The following is a 22,487-nucleotide window of genomic DNA, read 5'->3' as shown; positions in this document are numbered from 1 at the left end:
ATACTATTATATTATTTATTAATATTTAAAAATATCCTTTATTTGTATATTTTTAAACAAAAAAAGTAATCTAAAACTACAAAAAATTTGCCTATATCATTTTCTTTCATTTTTAAGCTTTATTTTTATTAAAATATTAGTGATTTTAGTACATCAACTTATTTCAGTTAGCTCCGAAAGTCACATTTCTCATTTTCTAGTTTGTTAAGTTAACATTTTTCATCTAATATATATATTTTTTCAGCTTTATTTCAATTGCTGAAAATAATTTTTAATAGTTTTAGTTTTATTTACCAGATATAACACTGTCATGGACTGGAAGCACAATGAATGAGTTGTTTCCACACAAGTTTATTTTGATAATTACAGATTTATCCAGTTTGTGGCTCTGTTAACGCCTGGTGTTAAGATGCATTTTTGTCGATTGGTTCACAATTGGACTACACTATATACAGGTGTAAACGGTGTCTAAAATGTTTTGAGCTTGTCCACTTTTGACCACTTCCAGTGGTAGTCAAACACATTAGACTGGATTGCTTTCATGGTGTAGACGGCTAGACGCTCATGTGGTCGAATGTGTTTAAACAGCCACAAAAGACCGCCTACTCTCTGCCTACTGACTTAACGCGTAAACATTATGGGAAGCGCACTAGCAAAATGTTTTTTAAACTTTGTCAGCTGGAGACCCAAGTTTGGTTTGAAGACGAAAAACATACCAAGCACAATGTTCTCTCGCCATTCCTGATTTCTAACACACACTTGCTCTTGCATCTGTCAGAGCAGAAACAAAAGCCGATGCTCTCCGTATGTTTTTCCGCCGTCAACGGGCGCGTTCATATGTAAATTGCATATGATCATTGAAAGATCTGAAAAAGCCAATACATTTACTCGCCCATAAACTCTCCCTTTGAAGAAATCAGGACAGAAGTGGTTGAAAGTGGACAAAAGAGACGGATTAAAACACCAGGTATAAATGGGAATGTGTCTCCCTCGTCTACTTGTGATCCGATCGACCAAAACGCATCTTAATACCAGGTGTAAACAGAGCCTTAGGTCTGAACTCGGCCCTAACCCCTGGACTAATTTGAAATGGCGGTTTTGTGGCTCATCTTTAACTCAACCCTTTCCTTCTGTCTTTCAGGAACGGAATCGACCCTTTGACCCGTTCAGCTTGCAAACTTTGGAGAATTCCTTAATGGACATGATTATGACCGACCATGACAAAGGTAAACATCACCCTGCCGCTGGCCCACCAATGACTATCGCTGATATTTTATGGAGGAATCATTTTGCAGGTTAGGACTATTTATACATCCATGCTTGTGCTTTTAGCTTCTAATAATAAAAAGCATTTGGTTAATGTCATATTTGTTTATTTTGGTGCATTTTTCTGCCACTACAGCATATGTTGAATTGTTTTATTATGTTGATGATCGCTTTCAATAACTGCTGTCTTACCTGCAAAATATGTCAAAAACATTATTAATAACAATATCACTACTATTCAAAAGTTTGAGGTCAGTAAATGTCTTTTTAGAATAACTTAATTTATTCAGATTTTAAATTGGGCAAATGTGACATTAAAGTAATTTACAATAATTACCATTTCAAATAAATGCTGTTCTTTTGAACTTTCTATTTATAAAAAAAAAAATGCATCATGGTTTCCATGAAAATATTAAGCAGCGCAACTGTTTTCTACATCGATAATGATCAGAAATGTTTCTTGAGCAGCAAATCACGTATTAGAATGACTTCTGAAGGATCATGTGACACTGAAGACTGGCATAATTGGCTGCTGAAAATTCAGATTGGCATAAAATAATAAATTACATTTTAAAATATATTAAAATAAAAAACAGTTTACAGGTACTGTTTAATTGTAAAAATATTTCACAAAATTACAGTTTTTCCTGTATTTTTGATCTAATGCAACCTTGGATAGGCAAACCTTTGAATAGTAGTGTAAATAATGCAAATATATACTCTATGTATTCAGATGTTCAAATGTTTGTCAAAATTATTTATTTGTATTTTAGGTTTTTCACGTCTATTACCATATTCAGTGATTCTGCACAGACCATTTGCTGAAGGGAAAGTTTAGTTGTTCTGATCTGTTGTGGGAAATTCTCTCATAAGTTGTTTTAAGATCACACTAGAGTCTCAGGGGACACCAGGAGAGATGGCTTTCCTCTCGCAGACAATGGAAGCGTGTGATTGTGTAAAAAGCAGGTGAGGGAAGTTGTTTTTATGTGCTGGAAGCATTGAGGCCCGTCTCAGGTGTGGAGCTGTTTTTCCAGATCTGGGTTGGAGAAAAGATGTGAATCTGGCAGTTGTAGGATCTGGATTCTTGAGTGATCACTCCTGGAGGTGAGCAGGAGGTAGAGCAGAAAATCCTGACTGACCAGACACCCTGGCAAACTGCTCACCTCAACCAGATGTCAGTGAAGTAGGCTCATGTGCAGAAAGAGAGATGGGAATCATTTGTATCACACCCAACTTTCTAGGAACTTCCAGAAGTTCCACTTAAATTTCCAAAGAAACCTTTTCCCATCCTTCATCTGCGTGAGTAGTGATAGCTCCTCATGTGTGTGTTCGGGAAATGTGGTGGTGAGTCACTGCAGTTTTGGCATCTTCCTGTCATGTTGGTTTTGATTAGGTTACTAGAGGTCATGAGCTGATAGATGGTCCTGTAAAACAGGCTCCTCATTGCAAATCAGTGTGTCGTTTGTCTCTAATCTTTGGTTTTCTTAAAGTCGGCCGGAAACATAAATTGCGATCGTCTTTTCTTACCTATTGTGATGCCTATCTGAGTGATACAGCTTCTCGAATGAAAAAAATGGTGGACGATATGGCCAAAAATATGATCACAATATTTTTTTCCCATATCATATGATATCGATACGCATTTACCATTAATGGGGAAGGAAATGCTTTCCACTTATTTGCTAGACCTTGAGAATGAATGTAAACATCACAATTAAACTCCACACCTTTTAATTTAGGGCCCCATGAAATCCATTTTTAGTTTTTCCTAAATTCTGTGTTTTCCATTTTTATAAAAATTTTTGGGATTCTGTGTTTTATGATTTAATAAAAATGTATGTAAACTTTAACAATTTAATCAAGCTTTTAAAATGCAATCAAATGAAATATAACAGTTAATTTACAGCAAAACATTGCATTTTTATTTTTTGTTGAATAAGATGTTGCACAACAGAACTGCATACATTTCAAACATGAATGAAAAAAATATCTTGGTTGTATGATATCCCTTAGAAATAATGATATTATTACATTACATTTAGTGATATATTTCTGTCATAATTTCTTGAAGTTAAACCGAACCTTTATTTTGACGGTTTGTCATGAAGATCTTTCATTGTGTACTATTTGATGGTAGTTTTTCCTCAAATGAAATGGTGAAAAGCTTGTGAAGTGACTCTCAAAGCAGTTCTGGTGATGAAGTTTGTGTGTTCATGTCCTCACTCCTCAAATATTGAGACAGCAGACGCTGAAAACACAGTGAGCGTCACATGCGTAGGAGTTTGTGTATCAGACGAACCCGTGCCGTTCATCCACACAGAGACAAGCAGAAATCACATATTAGCGACATTAACTATCTGGCTGTTGTTGCATTTATTTCTGCTGTGTGATTGGCTGTTAGATTCATCCATATTGAGTAAAAATGACAAGAGCTTATCATAGTTATCAACGTAAATTCTATCACGATCTAGGCTGCATCTGAATTGGACGGTTCTGTTGGTTTTGCTACAGACGTTCTCAGGTCTGTGGGTCTTCTGAGGAGATTTGGGCCGGTTCACACTTCTGAGTCCACATTAATCTGATTGAAGTCGTAGGAAATGTTGTGTTTTGAAATGCAGAACAGAGTAATCTTCATCCGAGCACACATGACCACAGCCTCTCTCTCTTTCTGAGGTTCCAACATTGACACACACACACACACACAATCACAAAGATGCCTTTGTGCAAGCACACATGCACAGATTTCTTTTGGACTTCTCACATGATCTGTCTTGTGTAACTGTGAGCAAAGGTTTGAACCAAATCGGTTCCTGCACGTCATAGGTTTTGAGAAATCTTCCTAAGCTTGACTGATACTGTGGTAGCAGTCACAGCTTGGCAGCAGCCGCAGTCTGACTTCATTATGCTCAATAACTCAGCCATAATGATCAAACTGAACTAGCCGATGAGAGGAATATATTCCAGGATACAGTTTCTGCACATATGCACAACTCGTTTGACAGGGTGACTTGTAATCTGGGTTGTCAGAGCTCATTTTGACCCTGTAAGCCAAAGTTGAGACAGTAGCTAAGATCATGATGCAAGTTGTTTGTCAAGCCTGGGCTGGTGTGACACTTTGCACATTGACATTGATAAAAGTGTCTCATGGTTCACGGTTCAACTCGTCCTGTATTGAAGGCCTAGGATGAAAATAAAATGTATGAATAGTAGGGCTGTGCGATTAATCGAATTCGTTTAGCCCCCTCAGTGTGCAATATGCAGTATTGCAATATGTCAAATGCATATGTCAAACTATCGTTGCAGCAAAACAGAATGGGACCATTGACACAGAACGCGTTTTTGCGGTCAAAAACATGAGGCGCAAGTCTAGAGACGGTTAAAAACTTGAACTTTTACGTTGAGCGTCGTGTAGGATGCCGTGTCAACGGGCGAGATGCTGCAAAAGACGTGAGCGCAACAGTTAAAGATGTGTTTACAGGTGTGTTTACATAGAAAAACAATGGCATATTCCAAACCAGGTAAACAAAAATCAAAACTGGAACTGCACAACATACAAAATGTTAAAAAAGGCATAAAGAAATAACCATTGCCGTCACATGTCAATCATGCAAAGATATGGTGCCCGCAAATATCTTCAATAAAGCCCCCCCCCCAAAAAACAGACAAGTACGCAATATTGAATTTTTTTTTGTTTTTGTTCATATCCCACAACCCTAATGAAGAGCTTAAGCCAAAACATCTGCCACTCCTATTTCTGATCATGTGTAAGAGATATGAAAGAAAATTCATGCTGAAAATTTTTCAGTTTGCTCAAATTATTAGTATTTTCTAGTGATGTAACTGTCTTATTTGGATAAATATGAATTAAAAAGTGCTGTCAATGGATTTCAAAATGTAATTGCAATTAAGATAAGATATTTTTTTATATTTGATGCAATTAATACAATCGGTTCCTTTTTAGGAAAGAAAACCAAGTAATATCTGTACAGTAAAATTTAACTTTTGCAGTGTCACATTAGCCTGGGTTTCCCCATGCTGCCTTGAGCGCAGCGCGATTTTTATTTTATTTTTTCACGCTGCTAGGCCGCCTGGATACCATGGACCAGATTTTCGCCTCAGCGAGGGGACCAATCACAGAACGGGGAGGGAGCAGCAAGACAATGATGACGTCTATGCGACACACCGAAGCAGGTTGTTTATATCTATGGATCCAACATGGCATCAGACGCGAAGTTACCTTTCGATGCAGCCTTAGATAGTGTTCTAAGTAGTTTAGTCTTCTTCAGCCATCGTCTTCTTCCTCGTCGAATTTCTGTCACTCTACATACGCCATCTGGTATAATTGAAACGATTGGCTATGAGGTACGTACAGGCGCATTTGATAGACATTCGTAGCGCCCAATAAACAGCTCTGGGCATTCGTAAACCACGCTTCAAATACGAGAAAATGAACATGTGGTTCCCAGACCACGTCTCAATGAGAAAGAGGTCTGACGTTAGCCAGGCTAGTGTCACATTGAATAAATGTCTTAAAAACAAATAATGACTTAAACATATTTAATTACATGTAATCTTTGACAGCCTTAGATTTAAAGAGGTACTCCACCCAAAAATGAAAATCATCATTTACTCATCATCATTTACCCTCATGTCATTCCAAAACGGTATGACTTTCTTTCTTTCTTCTTCTGAACTTTTGAAGAATGTTTCAACTGTTTCTTTTTTTGTCCAGACAATAAATGTCAAAAGGTGGCCAAAGCAACATTGGACCCCATTGACTTTCATTGCATGGACAACAAAATCACTCACCCATTCTTTAAATGATGCCAGAATGTTTATTTTGAGTGAATTATCCCTTTAACTGTTATTCTTAGATTGTTCCCACAGCAGTTTGTCAGTTCTCAGCACACAGCATTTCACTGTAGGGTCTTTTCTATTAATAGCTTAACATTGTTTGTCTTTCCTTAAAGCCGCCCTGTTAGGCTGTCCGTGTGAAGCTCAAGGTGTGTGAATGTTGATGTGATAGTTGCTCAATTTCAAGGACATTACAGTCTCAGTCTGTTTTTCCACAGTAAAAGCTTTTACTGATGGCTTCTAAAGGCATGTTGGACAAACATCGAGCTCTTTAGGGTCATATTATAAGGCCTAAGCCAGTTCTGTTATTTACATGCTGAACCAATTATAATATCTACATGCTATCTTACCAGGACTATTGCCAGCAAGTTTATTTTGATCCATTCAATCCATCATGATTGTTTGTTCTGACAATAAGTTTGTTTGCATGTTTACATACCTGTGTAAAAAAAAAACACATTGGTAACACTACAATAAGGTCTCATTTGTTAACAGTTAATGTATTATTAACTAACATGAACTAACAGTGAGCAATATATTTCTGGCAACATACTAATCTTTGTTAATGTTAGTTAATAAAAATAGTTGTTCATTGCTAATTCACAGTGCATTAACTAATGTTAACAAATACACATTTTGATTTAAAAAAAATGTATGTATTAAATGTTGAAATGAACATCAACTACGATTAATAAATGCTGTTGAAGTGTTGTTCATTGTTAGTCTATGTTAGCTAATATGTAGTTAATGTTAACAAATGAAACCTTATTGTAAAGCGTTACCAACACATTTACATGAGAAATTGCCGGGTATTAATATAATATTGTCCATTTAAGCAAGAACTGATAAGAATGTAAATGTGTACCTTGAAATGCAATGCAAGTCGTTTTGGATAAAAGCGTCTGCCAAATGCGTAAATGTAAATTATAGTTTTTAATTAAAAATGCAATTCTCAAAAAAGTACGGTAATAAAACCAGATTGACCAAATTTCAGATTTCATGATGCACTGCATCATTTAGCCAAGAATTGTAAAATCATTGTCAGATAAAAAAAATAAAAAAAATCTTATAATGTTTAAGTGTGTGATGGGTGCTTTTAACATGAATTTCACAGGCTTTGTGACAAGCTTTGCTCGAATTCTAATTGTGCCTGTTGTTGAAGGTTCTCAGATGTTGTATTATAACCTTTATTTTAAGCTGGTGTGTCAGGGGAAAAGTTGGCGAATAGTGTATCTGTCATAACAAGACTAGAAAGTTTCCCTGTTTCATGCAGAAAGAAAGACGCTGACATTTGCTTCCAGAGTTCAGGCCTGATCAAACAGCAGGAGAGGAAAGGGAAATGCATGATTTGCATAACCATAGACCCCTGTGAGGAAATGTCAGGGGAATGTGTTTGGCTCTATCTCTGAGGTGTCTCTTCACTCATCAGTAAAGAATACTGATGTTAATCTTAAATGTTAGGTTTCCATTAACACTAGATGGGAGTGTGAATAGCAATACCAAAATATCCAGCTAAAACCAGTTTTAGGTGGTAGATGGGACCATGTTAGCTGTCTTCAATAGTCTGGTCATTACCTGGTTTAAACACTTTTAGGTGATTGACTAGCTGGACCGCCATTACCTGACTGGAATTTTAGACCATCCTGAACTTGCAGTAAACAGCTACAGTGTTCTTAAAACCAGCTTGACCACTTTAAGTTTTGGTGACCTGGTTTTCCAGTTGGGCCCATTACCAGCTCATCCTTCTCCCTGCCAGCTGGTAGTCCATCTGGTCAACCCCATAAACCAGCTTGGACCAAGTTCTAGCTACCATCTTAAGCTGGTTTTAGTCAGATTTTACAGAAGGGTAATGTTCAAACCAGCTGAGATACTCCGAGTCAGTCTGCCCATTATGTCACCGTTGGGTCAGAACTACAGCTGCAGTCAGTTAGAGACTTATTCACTACCGACTCTCTTTTCCAGCTGTCTTGAAGTCTGAAACAAGTGAAACCAGCCTCAGAATTACAACCACTCTGAAATATTTACATGCATTGCTGGAATATTCCTCAGAAAGTGCTAAATTATTTTATTATAGTAAATACAGTGAGTGCTTTGATTCAAACCTTACTTTTTATGTTACATTTCTTAAAGTACTTTACTTTTACTAATTTACACATTCCCATCTACACCAGACACGAGTGGCGTGACGCGTCAAAGGCAAATAGATCCCATTATAATCTACACCGGACGCAGCTTCACCTTAAATTCCCGACACTAAACTGATGCACCGTTCTATATCTGATGCACTTGAATTGCTTGCACTACTTCTGACAAGAAGAACAAATGGATTTGCAATGATTGCAATGAACAGCCTGAAGCTGTTGTGGCGCATCACAACACAACAACGGTCACGTCCGGTGTAGATCCGGTGTCTCATTATCTGCCTGACCTCAAATTTGGAATCCAAATTCTTCCACAGTGTCTCCAATGTTTAAACCAAATGTATGTTGTACAGGAAGCATTTGTCCATTTCCTTTAGTATACCATGTGTTTTGTTTCAGTAAAGCTATCAAAATATCTCCAAAACCACATACATTTACCAGAAAAACTAAATAGCATTAGATACAAGATTACATTTAGTGAGTTTTATGCCTATATTAATGAGTAATGAGTTTGTATGCGAGTATTGTTTGTTCAAAATGACTCAGCAGTGACATTTAATTCAGATGACTATGTATTTGAAGCGTAGGCTTTATTTAAAGTGCATTGCCCTGTTGATGAAATTAATCATGGGTCTCTTCAAAGGTGTTGATGCTTTATAACGTAATCATGGTGTGTGCGTTGATTTCAAAATCATCTTTACACCCTTTTTATTATAGTATCATGATGTGCTTTGGCAACCTTTGCCGCATGTCCAGATGGTTGAGCTGCTTTGATTTGAAATATTGAGAAAATAGTCCATATGTGAAAGATGTGCTCTCAGCACAGCTGCTGGTTCTCACCAGAGACACTATATATAGCACAGCACACTAGCCCGAACAACACTTGCAAGTTGGGAAACATTTGCCCTGTTCGTCTTACAATCTCACCGGGCCAAATACCTGATGAAACCGCACCACATTGCACATTTCTCATCGCTCGCCATTATTTGGCGTTGGTTGAACCACTGAAGGGCAGAGCGTCTCTGGCATTCTCTGTCTGCTGTTGGGAAGAAGTTTTGCAAATGTGACTTGTGACGGTTCAGAATTTGCGTAAAAGAGCCCGTCGAGACTTGCCAGCAGCGTTCCCTGGAATCCCACAGGGGCTTTGCTGTCATTTGTAACCAAAACTGCTAATGCTGGCACATTAGAGCTCTGATACTGAAAATAAATCAACAGCTGTTTTACAGCCATGCAAATGAACACTTTATGTAGTTACATGTGTGAGTTTGCTTAGCTATACTTGGGTGATGCATTTGTTCCTAGATTTTCACTAATGTTACAAGATTCCTTTGGGGACATGTGGGGATGTCCTCATTTAATATGATTCCTAAATAGATTTTTTTTTAACTCTGAATATGCAAATACAAGTGTTTTGTTTGTAGGCTTGGATTTAAATCTGCTCTACGTCAGCATTTAGAGATGTGTTAGAACACAATTCATGATACATCGCAAGTACGAGATTTGTATGCTAAAATTCACTGGTGCTTCACCTTTTAGCAGAAATATGCCACAATGACGTGTTTAAAATAAGGGAATAAGCTGGTTTGTAGTATGTTAGGTGTCTGAATGGTGTCATAACTCTCATGGTTTGTGTTCTTCTCATCTCTTTGTAGGTCGCATGGGTCTCAACTTTCACCATCCTGTAGCTGAACATATATTACCACCGAACAGTGAGTATCTTTCTCTATCTCTCACAGTACTGCATTAATGCTCATAAACACACACTTTTCATTCCAGATGAACTAAGTATTGGATTTCTAAGACAGCGAAGACATCTTGTTATATATTCCATCTTATTTCAATCGACTGAGTCAAATGATTCAATATACACTACCGTTTAAAAGTCTGGGGCCGGGAAGAATTTTTTTTTAGGTTTTTGAAAGAAATCTCTTATGCTCACCAAGACTGCATCTATTTGATCTCAAATATTTACATATATACAAATACAGTAATATTTTGAAATATTATAACTCGGTTTAAATAACCGTTTTCTATTTGAATATATTATTTAAAAATACATTGTAATGGCAAAGCTGAGGTTATGTGTACACAACACCATTTTCAACTTAAAACGTTAAACCTTTTATGCATTTTGGCCGTTCATTTACACGACAATGGCGTTTTGGGGACCTGAAAACTCAAGCTTTTGAAAACAGGTTTCAAAGTGCTAGGTTTTGAATACGATGCCTTTACCGTCTCCATGTAAACAACAAAAACGTGAATCTGTGAAAATGGGGACATCATGCACATGCGTATTACATGTTCACGCATGCGTATTGCGTGTTCCCGGGGTGTTACTTGACAAAGTGATATCGCCAGCTACTGGCCTGGCATGCATAATACAGCCTTTTTAGTCATTTTTGCAGATGTGTGTGAACAGGGATTTTTAGGACAGTTTTTAATACATCGTTGTCTTTTAAACATACCATGAATTGTCAGCATCATTACTCCAGTTTTTAGTGTCACATGATCCTTCAGAAATCATTCTAATAATGATGATTTGCTGCTCAAGTAACATTTCTTATTATCATCAATGTTGAAAGCAGTTGTGCTGCTTAATATTTTTGTGGAAACCAAAATAAATTGTATTTATTTTATTATTTACAACAAATAAGATTTGTTGATGAATATAAAGTTCCAATAAACAGCATCCATTTGAGATAGAAGCGTTTTTTGTGTCAATGTAAATATCTTTGCTGTCACTTTTGATCAATTTAATGCATCCTTGCTGAAGAAAATTATTAATTTCTTGAAATAATTTTTTGTATTGATCAAAATTTTCAAACGTGGTGTAAATGCTTATTTGGTGATCTGTAGTTCTGTATACTTGTAGTGGCAGACAGATAACTCGGCTAATTAATACTATCCATTAAAACTATTAGCCGTTAATACTATCGGCATGTGCAGAAATGTTTCTCCCTTGTGTGTCTATTTCAAAATCTACCAATTAATTCAGTTTAAAGGCAAAAAATAACTGGCATGTTCACACTGCCCTAACAGACACCAACAAACGCTTATTGGACATGTTCAGTCGGGTGAAACACGTTTGTTGGGTCGTGTCATATAAGTGTGTTGGCGTTTGTCTGTGCTGTGTGAATTGGCCTCAATTAAGCAATTAAATAATAATAATTAAATTGTTCAGCTGTAAATGTCAGCATTATATTTCCCATATCAGCATCAGCCAATGCAAAACCCATTTCCGTCCTCCATTAGTGTCTCGTAGGCCCCAGTGCAATGTGCTGAGTCTCGGTTTCCTCCTGTGGTGCCACCAAACCGCACACATGAGCATCTCCCCTGCTATGATTAGCTGTCCTGAAAGCTTATATACACACGGTCCACCTCAGCAAGTGGCGTACGGCCAGAGGAACAAACATGAAAGGGAGGAAACGCCAGGAACAGTTTTGCCAGGGTCACAGGGGTGACGTGAGCTAACTGTGCTCACTAGCCTGATGGTTGTAGTAGGTATCTGCGTATCTGCCGTAGGTACCACTGAAAAGCTTCGAGTGGGATGTTTGAGGTCTGGCATGTCATTCGTGTGGTTTATGGACGCCGTTTGGTGGAAGCAGTTCAGGAAGGAGCCGGCAGGGCCTGAGACCACTCTCTAAACCTCTAATTTGGACAATTTAACTGGGAAAATAGTTTCCATGTCTGTTTGTATGAACTCGCCTTTAAAGTCTGGAGTTGTTTAGGCTGAAGGATGCTAAAATGTTTTGCCCTCCAGCCATTTGACCTGCCACATTTTTTTATAGTATACAGTATATATTGGAAAAGAAAAATGTGGCTGGTCACCCTGCATCCAAGTTATTATATTATATTTTTTATATTATATTTTCAGATATTTTTCTATTAATATATATATATAAAATATTACATACATAAATTAAATACATGTTAAATACATGTAAATGCATATATATAGTCTATATTACACTATGTATGTATGTATGTATGTATGTATGTATATATATATATATATATATATATATATATACAAACACAATAAGTTATTCATCTGAAATATATTCTACTTTATTTCAATTAACAAGTGTTGTAATAGTTTAGTTTTAGTTAACTATAATAACCCTGGTATATATATATATATATAATTTGAATAAAATGTGCAACAACCTCTTTTAGTAGACCAAAAATGAACCTGATTTAAATTGACACTGCCCTTGAAAGTGAATTTGAATCACTTTTTGCTCCACTTTGATTAGCGTCTTAGTTAACTGAAAGCAAACAATGAATCACACATATAAATTGATGTGTTTTCTTCCCATTTTGATGAGTTCGCTCTTGTCCGTATGTAATGTGTTTATCGTACCACAGATTTAGCTGATTGGTCTGTTTTACATCTGACATTGATATGCTGCCCTGCATGTCAAAAGCTGAACTATTTATAACTCAACACGGCGTATTATAAACGTGTCAATCATGGTGTAAGAGGTGCCGTAGCAGCTAAAGACATCCATCTAACTCAAGATTACATAGACCAGCATTAAGAAATGCCTCAGATGGACACAAGAAGGTGAACGCCACCCTCACACATCTCTATACCTGAATGGCGTGATGCACGAAAACTAGATTTTCCTATTATATTCCCGTGATGATCGGGGTTGATGATGAAGAGAAACTACCATCCAGAAATTCCAGGCTGGTGAATGGTGTTAATTCAATACCATGTTGTTTAGAGGACAGGGTTTTGATTATAGACGAGCTCTATAGTTTGTTGGACTCATTGTTCTTGCTCTGTATCCCAGTGTGTCAAGGCTGTGTGTGATCTGCTGTGACTTGTATTAAGAATCAGCCTGAGGGACTTGCTCCAGTTGCTTTTTCTCACTCTTGAACCCTTGCTAAATGTAACTGGTTATTCTTTAACAAAAAGAGAAACTGCTATTTCACTGGAACTGCCCTTTTTCCTGCTGCCTACAGTCACCTCTCAACAAAGACCCCCGTCCGTCTCTCCGGGTGGGTGTTGACTCACTCCAGACACTGTAGCTTTCTCCTTTCATTGTTGCTAGGAGTATTAGACCCCCTGACACCGCCTCTGTTTCTGTGTACCCAGAGACTGGCAGACCGTTTTAATGAAAACCCCAAAAGTGAGATGCCCCAGAATGAAAACAATACATCCAACTCTGAAAATGTCATACAGTTGGAGCATCTCTATGGCTCTTTTTAGACCATAGAGTCGACATCAGGAACCAATTGTATGAGACCGTTGGGACCTTAGGTAGCTCCTTTAGTCAGAGACTGTTGCACCCCCAGTGTAAGAGGGAACGCTATCGGAGAACCTTAGTTCCAACAGCAGTTAGACTTTTTAATATTAGCATATCTTAGTACTGAGGCTGGGCTTTGACACTCCTAGGACCAGTTTTATCCTTAGGAGAGTATATATACCCATATTTAGGATATTTATTTATTTATCTCTTTTCATTCGTATTTAATGATACTGTACATCTGTTTATATCTGTATGCGTTTCTGGTCTCCTTGCATAATTATCATCAGAATACATGGTTGCAATAATGTTTTGTTTTCTTAAATGCAAATTAATTTTTTTGGTGCATTTTAGTGTGTATGATGGTTTTTAGTGTATATTCAGTTACCATTATTGTACTGTTTTAATTCTATTCTATTTTTATTTAATTTTTTTGTACTGCCTTGTCCATGCAGCTGTAATGTCTAAATTTCTCCTTGGGGATAAATAAAGTTTGATCTTATCTAATCAGGATATTGTTAGAATTTTATTTTAATTAATAAAATACTTTTATCAATGCATTCAAAAGTTTGGGGTCAAATTTCTTTTTATAGAAATTAATAATTTTATTCAGCAAGGACGCAATAATTTGATCAAAAGTGACAGTAAATACATTCATATTATCACAAAACAATCTATTTTAAATAAATGTTGTTCTTTTCAATAATGTTTTCAACCGTTTTCAACATTGATAATAATAAAACTAATCAAATCGAAAATCAAATCAGCATATTATAATGATTTCTGAAGAATCATGTGACACTGAAGACTGGAGTAATGATGCTGAAAATTCAGCTTTGCTGAATTATATTTTAAAATATATTACAACAGAAAGCAAATCATTTAAATTTTAATAATATTTCACAGTATTACTGTTTTTACTGTATTTTTGATCAAATAAATAAAGCCTTGGTGAGATTTAAGAGACTATTTCCTAACTTTTAACCGATGTGTGTGTGTGTGTGTGTGTGTGTGTGTGTGTGTGTGTGTGTGTGTGTGTGTGTGTGTGTGTGTGTGTGTGTGTGTGTGTGTATATGTGTATGTGTGTATGTATGTACTAGATTTTTTAACAGAACCCCAAACATTTGAACAATAATGCAGTAAAGGCAGAGTTGTGTATAAAAATGTAATGTAAGATAAACCCCTCAATATTCAAGGGGCCAATAGAATTTCTTTCAAATGTCAGTGCCATTAAACTGGGTGTGTTGCGATTGCATGATCTAGCTATAAACATGTCAACAGTTCAGCTTCTGTCAATTTGATCAGGAAGATTCTCTTCACCTGAAAGAGAAAACAAGCTATAAAAAACCCATGACATTTCTTGCGGCAATACAATGCATATAGTGTTGTGTTATGAAGTGTGCCATTATGCAACGACAAGTGAAACCAAGCTTGAAAACCCCCATGTCTGTCTCTCTCCCTCTTCTATCTGTCTGTCTCTCTCTCTCTTCCTCTATCTTCACCCGTCTCTCTGCTCTCGAGCAGCCAGGAGTTATGGTCGCAGAAGAGGTAACCTGACACCTTCTTTATGTTTGTGCTCGCAGAAATGATGGGGCTTTTGCTATGGCTGATTTGCTCGTTGTCTAAGAGGGTCACAGGGACGGATGAGGGGAGGGGGGGTCATAATATCTGCTTCCTTTGCATTAATTCATGTTCATTTTGCCATTGTTTTCTGCTAATAATTGAATTAATGTTTCCTTTTTTGTTAGTGCATAAAATCTGAGGAGTCCAATGAATATTTTAGCAATTGATTTCCTAACAAAATGGTCAACAATCACTAAAATATTATTTAGGAAGTGAATCATACAGGCTTGCTGCACCTCTCGTTTCAAGTGTCGGACTAATTCTGTCATCCAGTTCTGTGTCTGAGGGTTTATACCTCACATGTGTTGGTTTTCGCTCTAGTGCTCCTCTCATACCCCCTTTCCACCGTGAGCCAATCACTGTAGCTGTCTGAAAGTTCCCAGTGTGGCATGATGCATTTAAGGTGTGTTCACACTTGGCATGTTTGGTTAGATTAAAACGAACCCTGGTGCGAGTGCGATTGCTCTGTAAGTGCACATTATTCATTTGAATAAGTGTAAACACTGCCATCTGAACCCTGGAAGCGGACAGAGACCGCTGAAAAGATGAGTCTCGGTCCACTTCCATACGAACTCTGGTGCGGTTTGAATGATATTTGAACACAACATGGACCAAAGACATGTAAACCAACCAAAAACAGGAAGATTAGACCCTAAAAAGGACAGAATGCTCAAGCATACCTGTTTTTTCTCGTCATAGTCGTGATGTTGCCCATTACAGTTCGGTACAGGCATCAGAACCGCATCTCCTCACAGCAGATCTTGGTTTGTGTGTGTGACGGAGGGATTCCTGCTTCTGTTTTGACTCTTTTACACATTTTATAATCTCTTCACAAGTTCTCATTTGGTCAAAATACCATCATATGTTGGCTATGCACATACAACAAGCGCATTTATCCCAGAACACAGCATTGTTTTGGATGTTCAGTGTGAACACACCCTTAGGTAATGCTTTTCTGTAATACTTCTATTTTGTCACTCTGGAAAATTCTACTCATTCCTATTTGTCTAAAATAAATTGATTTACAATCATGTGTGTTTTTATTGTTTTTTTTATAAATAAATAAAAAACTGATCAATTAATGCATCATGACCATGAATTAAATAACTTTGCATGTTGAAAAGGGATATCAGTGTTTGTGTCCAAAGGTCTGTGTCCTCACACAGTGACGCCTCTGATCACAGCACTATTTGTTTGCATTTCAATATGAAAATGTATCTCGTTTTATGACTCTAGTAATGCCTACCTGATCCTATTGATCACATCTCTGTGTGTGTTTTTAACATGTCTTCAGGTTAACATTTCACAAATATGAGTAAGACAAAAAAGAAATGGATTGTTGCTTGTGTAATTATTTGGGATTTAAATTTTTTTTATGGGTGATCAAATGTATAATTTTCTAAAAGCTTCATTTCATTTCACTTTGGCACTTTGGAACAATCCAGTTTCATGTGATATCTAAATTAATGAATCATTTTTAACTAAAATATGTTGTAATCCATGCTATTTGAAATAAATGATACTACAGTTCGAAAGTTTGGGATCGGTTTGATTTTGGAATTTGAAATAAGTCTCTTATGCTCACATTTATTTATGAAAATACAGTAAAAACGGTAATATTGTGAAATATTTTTATAATTTAAAATAACTGTTTTCTATTTGAATATATTTAAAAATGTAATATATTTCTATGATGTCAAAGCTGAATTTTCAGCATCATTAGTCCAGTCTTCAGTGTCACATGATCCTTCAGAAATCATTCTAATATGCTGATTTGCATGAAACATTTCTTGTTTTTGAAAACATTTATTTTTTTATGTTGAAAATAGATGTTGCTTAATATTATTGTGGAAACTTGATACTTTTTTTCAAGATTCTTCGATGAATGAAAAATTCTAAAGAACAGCAAATATTAAATTTATAAATGTCTTAACTCACTTTTGATCAATGGAATGAATTTCTTTAAATCTTAACTTTTTAATCTTAGTTACCCCCAAACATTTGAACAGTAGTATATAATGTAACTATATATATATATATATATATATATATATATATATATATATATATATATATATATATATATAAACATTTATTTATTTATTTTTATTGGTAGTCTTTGGCATTTTTTGTCCTCTAATCAGTTTCTGTTCTCTGGCTTTCCCTCTCTTTCATCTCCTGTCCTGTGATTCCTCCTCTTCTCTTCTTCTTGTTTGTTCTCTCTGCTTCCTGCCTCAGGTCGCTCTTCACTGTTTCCTTTCGAGGACGGCTTCTTGGACGAGGGTCATGGGGACCGAGCGCTGACCCCTGGCCTGAGCTCTCCCAGCCGCTGTCAGAACGGAGAGAGGATGGAGCGCTACTCCAGGAAGGTGTTTGTCGGCGGACTGCCGCCTGACATCGATGAAGGTACGGGACTCGCGCACACACACGGCTCAGAGCTGAACTTCAGTTTGGAGGGTATATTAATTCTTTAATAAAAAAAATTGTCTTCAAGATACAGTATCAAAAATAGAACATGATAGGAATAAAATTGTACCTGTATCTGCTACTTTTTGCTGTACTATGTATCCGTTTTAGGGTTATTATCAGCAACTAAAAGTAAAACTATTCAAATATTTTTAATATAAAAAAGTTAACATGAATAAGTGATGCTGAAATAAAATAAAATATAAATTTCAGATGAAAAATGTAAACTATATTTCAGTTCTTTGCAAATGATTTTTTTTTATTGCATGTAGTTTAAGTTGAAGCACTTAAAACCACTAACTGGAAATTAAAAAATGTAAAAATAATAATAAATTAAACTTAAATAGTAATAATTTTTTTTTAAAATTATCAAAAGTACATAACAAAATGACTACAAATGTAACTTAAATTAAAATGAAAACCAAGTATGAAAAAGCTCTTTCAAAATATGAATAAAAACTATAATGATGGGGAAAGAGAACATAATTGTTGTGTTGTGGTGTTTTCATAATATTTCTTCTTTTTGTTGCAAGTACATTTTCTATATTTGCTAAAATTGCCAATAAATAAAAGTATTTTAAAATTTTTAAAAATTATAAAAATTGAGACCATTTTATGTTTAGTGGTGTGGGAAATTCGTTTTTCTAAGCGTTTAGACCTGTTTTTTCATCTTGTTGTCAATAAAATGGAAATCCATCCATTCATCTATAGTTCCATCCATCCATCCATGTGTACTTCCATCCATCCATCCATCCATCCATCCATCCATCCATCCAATAAATTTACAACAACAATTGATCCAAAATATATCTCTTATTATATCTAAAGATTATTATATAGATTGGTGGGTTATGCACTTTGACTTGGATCAGTAAGACACGTAGCAACCACTCAGAACACCCTAGCAACTGCATGTGAGACAGAAAAAAAAAAACAGACACATGACTGAAAATGTGATTCATAGCAAAGAACTCTTTTTTTTTTTTTTTTATAAGTCCCCAGCATTGTTATTTGGAGGGGATTCAGTAACTGATTTTTTTATTTTATTTTTTTACAATGTTTGGAATCCATATTTTTGGTCTAAATACTTTCCATTTTTCCTACAGATGAAATCACCAACAGTTTCCGTCGCTACGGTCACCTGGTGGTGGACTGGCCTCATAAAGCAGAAAGCAAATCCTATTTTCCTCCTAAAGGTAATGACATTATGACATCATCTCTCCTGCGGCACTTTAATACAGCTGCAAATGTTTAACAAATCAGTGACAGAATTATTCCTCTTGACACCGTCTGCGTTTGAGAACTTAAAGTACGACATCACAGTCGGCGTTTACCTCAAATGAGTGTATTGTGTGGATGCTGGTCTGAGTTTACTCTGAGCATCAGGAAGATGTTGTGTTGTGTGCGTCAGATTGGTCTCTATTAGTTCATAGGGCCTCCAGGTGTTCATTTCTATGGCTTGAACAGATGCACCACAGACAAGTACTTGCAGATACACACCTGGAGGGAGAGACCAACTGCATTTCATCACGTAACTCACGTACATGTTTGTGTGAGTACCTGGAAATAGCTGACAGTGTTTGATTGGACGGGCACAGGGACATATATCATTGAAACTTTGAACAATGTATATATCATTTTATTATATACCATATAATGTATAATAAGATATATTGTAGGATATAGATTCATTATATGTATAATGAGATATTTGTACGTTATAAGGAAATACAGATTTCTTTCAATCGATTACAATTTTTAATCACATTAATTACATGAAATGCAGATTAATTTGAAAAAAGTCAGACTTTTTATAATTAACACTTTATTTTGAGGTGACGTTGTTGCACGTTAATGCACTTACTATAGTAATAACAGTAATTATGCATAATTACAAGAAACTAACCCTAAACCAAACCATAACCGTAACGCTATAGTAAGTACATGTTAGTTAATTAATATTACTCAGTACTTATTTGAGTAAGTACAATGTAACTGTCACCTTAAAATAAAGTGTAACCAAAGATGTTAACAATGTTTCAATTGTATTTATTATTTACTATATAATATATATAATATTTATGTGTTCTCCCTCTCAATCTTTCATTTGAATAAACTTTTGAATTCATCTTTCATTTCCGGTTGGACTATACTATAAAATATTATTTTATTCATGATTATAATAAAGAAATTAAAAGGGGATGCTAAAATTGTATTGGATCATTACAGTGAATAATTTCTTATGAAAGCTGCTTATGCAGTTTCTGTAAATATTGCAACTAGTAACTCATTTTCATGGTCACACTTTAGATTAGGGTCCAATTCTCACTATTAACTACGACTTTTGCCTCAATAAACTTCTAATTACTGCTTATTAGTTAGTAAGGTATTTTTAAGTTTAGGTATTGGGTGGATTAAGGGATGTAGAATATGGTCATGCAGAATAAGGCATTAATATGTGCTTTACAAGTACTAATAAACAGCCAATATCCTAGTAATATGCATGCTTATAAGCAACTAGTTAATAGTGAGAATTGGACCCTAAATTCTAGTAATTTCTAGTTTTGCTTATTTTTTAAACTTACAAATTGTATGCATTTAATAATAAATGATCAAAGCAAGAACTTCAGTTTGCAGATCTCAAGGTGATTTTAATGGATGTACGAGTAAATGTCACTTGGTTTGATATTTTGTTAAATAATGCAATGATTTCACACACTAAGATCGGCTTAAGTGTCTTTTTGTGGCCGCTGTATTTTTCTTCATTTATTAGATCTGTGCTCTGTACAGTGATCTGCACTTGTGGGTTTTATATATTTGGACTCGTGTAGTCTTCATGCCTTAGCCGTCCTGTCACTGTGTGTAACTGCTTTTTTTGTAGATGTGCTCATTGTTCCTCCAGCTCATATGAAACACTGATCCAGACTGAGTGAATGGAAGATGCTGGTCATTTTTCCATCCAGTGTTGTGTAAAAGCATCATGACTCACAGTGTGCAGGACTGAGGTCAGCGCTGAGGCTCTAAACGCGTTAAATAGGGTTAAAAGCCTTCACGAGGCTATTATACGCTTATCATTAACACTGAGATTTATTGAAGAGCTCCTCCTTGTTCAGAGACCAGCTGAAAAACAGGATGGAAATGAAAGGGATAGTTCACTCAAAAATGAACATTTGTCATCATTTACTCACCCTCAAGTTCCAAACCTCATGAGTTTCTTTCTTCTGTTGAACCCAAAAGATAATATTTTAAAGAATGTAGGTAACCAGACAGTTGACGGTAGCCATTGACTTCCATAATAGGAAAAAATACCATGGAAGTCAATGGCTACTATCAGCTGTCATATCTTCTCTTGTGTTCAACAGAAGAAAGAAACTCATACAGGTTTAGAACAGCTTGAGGGGGGAGTAAATTATGACAGAATTGACATTTTTGGGTGAACTATCCCTTTAAGTCCAGGTTTAGCTGGTTAACGTGGACCAGTTAGCCCCTGCTGGTTGATGAAAGAATTACACCATCAAAACAAAAAGCATAGTTCTCTACTGAAGGACTTCAGAAGTTGCAGTGCATTCTGATGAATACATTTTTTGCGAGCATATAAATGGTAAACATTTTTTTTATATAGTAGATATTTTACCAGTGCGCTAATAAAATCATGAAAATATTTGTGGACGTAGTAGTTCATTTAGGGTGAAGTGGGAAAATATATTAATGATAAAAAATAATGAATAAAAATATGTAATGTTTAAAAATATATATTTTTATTATAATCCCTAATTGAGTAGAATAATCCAATCTGAATGTATTTTTATACAGTATATTTCTTTATTATATTTAAGCTTAGGAGATGGTCTCAATCTGTGGAGGTAAAACCTCTGGCTCTAATAAATCTGATGCTTGTACATTTTACATTTACATTTTTACATTTATTCATTTAGCTGACGCTTTTTATCCAAAGCGACTTACAATTGCTATATATGTCAGAGGTCGCACGCCTCTGGAGCAACTAGGGGTTAAGTGTCTTGCTCAGGGACACATTGGTGTCTCACAGTGGATTCGAACCCGGGTCTCTCACACCAAAGGCATGTGTCTTATCCACTGCGCCACTACCATGAATCTCTCCAAACTTTCTTTTGATGTCCTTGATTCACTTTCCCAAGGTTGTTCATATTTCTCTCTCCTTTCGACTGCCTCTTACACTCTTTCTTTCCCCGAGGCAGAACGCCTTGTTCTTTTCTTCCTTCTGGTCTTTCTACTGGCTCTGATCCTGATGTTCTCATACTGCAGTGTTATAGTGGAAAATCACTCCTTCAGAAGGACTTGAGAACGGTGGACATCATGAATTCACAGACAGACAGCATATATGCTCTTAATAAGCAGTCTAAAAAATGCATGTTTAGGGTCAGAAGAGTGAGAGGAAAACTACAGACAATAATGACTCTTTGTTTATTTACTGTATAAAAATCATAATCCTGGTCCTAAAATTCATGATATAATAACAGCAAATGTTATAAAACTGCATAGGAGACAGAGACCGACTGGATTCCTTATTGTTGATGTCAAAGACTGTATCTTGTAGACGAAGGAATTTGCTTAAAAAAAATGTAATACAAATTTGTGACTATAATATTTCATTTATGCCCGTGACAGTAGCTGTAATGTGAAATAAATGTGACGCTGGCAAGTTTCAGGCGATTCAATTTCCCCAGTGTTCTGTCTTTAGTAATAAACCATTCTCAGATCTGTCCTGATTTCACCTCAGCATAACTCCGCCCACAGCCCCGCCCCTCTCAGTAATGCCCCGCCCCTCTCAGTAATGCCCCTCCCACATCTAGTTCTTGCCCTGTTTCATCCATAGCTACAGGCCTGTGAGTGATAGAAGAAA

General features: G+C 36.0%; 1 protein-coding gene across 7 annotated transcripts in view; it reads left to right on the top strand.

Moving 5' to 3' along the window:
• cpeb3 (cytoplasmic polyadenylation element binding protein 3) overlaps positions 1-22,487 on the top strand; it is a 38,814-nt gene that overhangs the window by 6,222 nt on the left and 10,105 nt on the right. For 4 of the 7 annotated variants that reach the window (XR_014201398.1, XM_082153379.1, XM_082153383.1 and 1 more), the window contains exons 3-7: positions 1,142-1,295; positions 9,914-9,970; positions 15,041-15,064; positions 17,378-17,545; positions 18,712-18,801. Coding sequence is in view for 6 of the 7 variants with exons in the window: in XM_082153379.1 (XP_082009505.1) it covers positions 1,142-1,295; positions 9,914-9,970; positions 15,041-15,064; positions 17,378-17,545; positions 18,712-18,801 (493 nt within the window). In the remaining variant the exon portion in view is untranslated. The remainder of the gene's footprint in view (positions 1-1,141; positions 1,296-9,913; positions 9,971-15,040; positions 15,065-17,377; positions 17,546-18,711; positions 18,802-22,487) is intronic. The other 3 variants (XM_082153381.1, XM_082153382.1, XM_082153380.1) reach the window with 3 other exon arrangements.

This window comes from Leuciscus leuciscus (assembly GCF_965113295.1).
Source record: "Leuciscus leuciscus genome assembly, chromosome: 22".
Lineage (NCBI taxonomy): Eukaryota > Metazoa > Chordata > Actinopteri > Cypriniformes > Leuciscidae > Leuciscus > Leuciscus leuciscus.
Note: the sequence above shows the minus strand (reverse complement) of the source record. Positions and strands in the feature narration are given on the sequence as shown.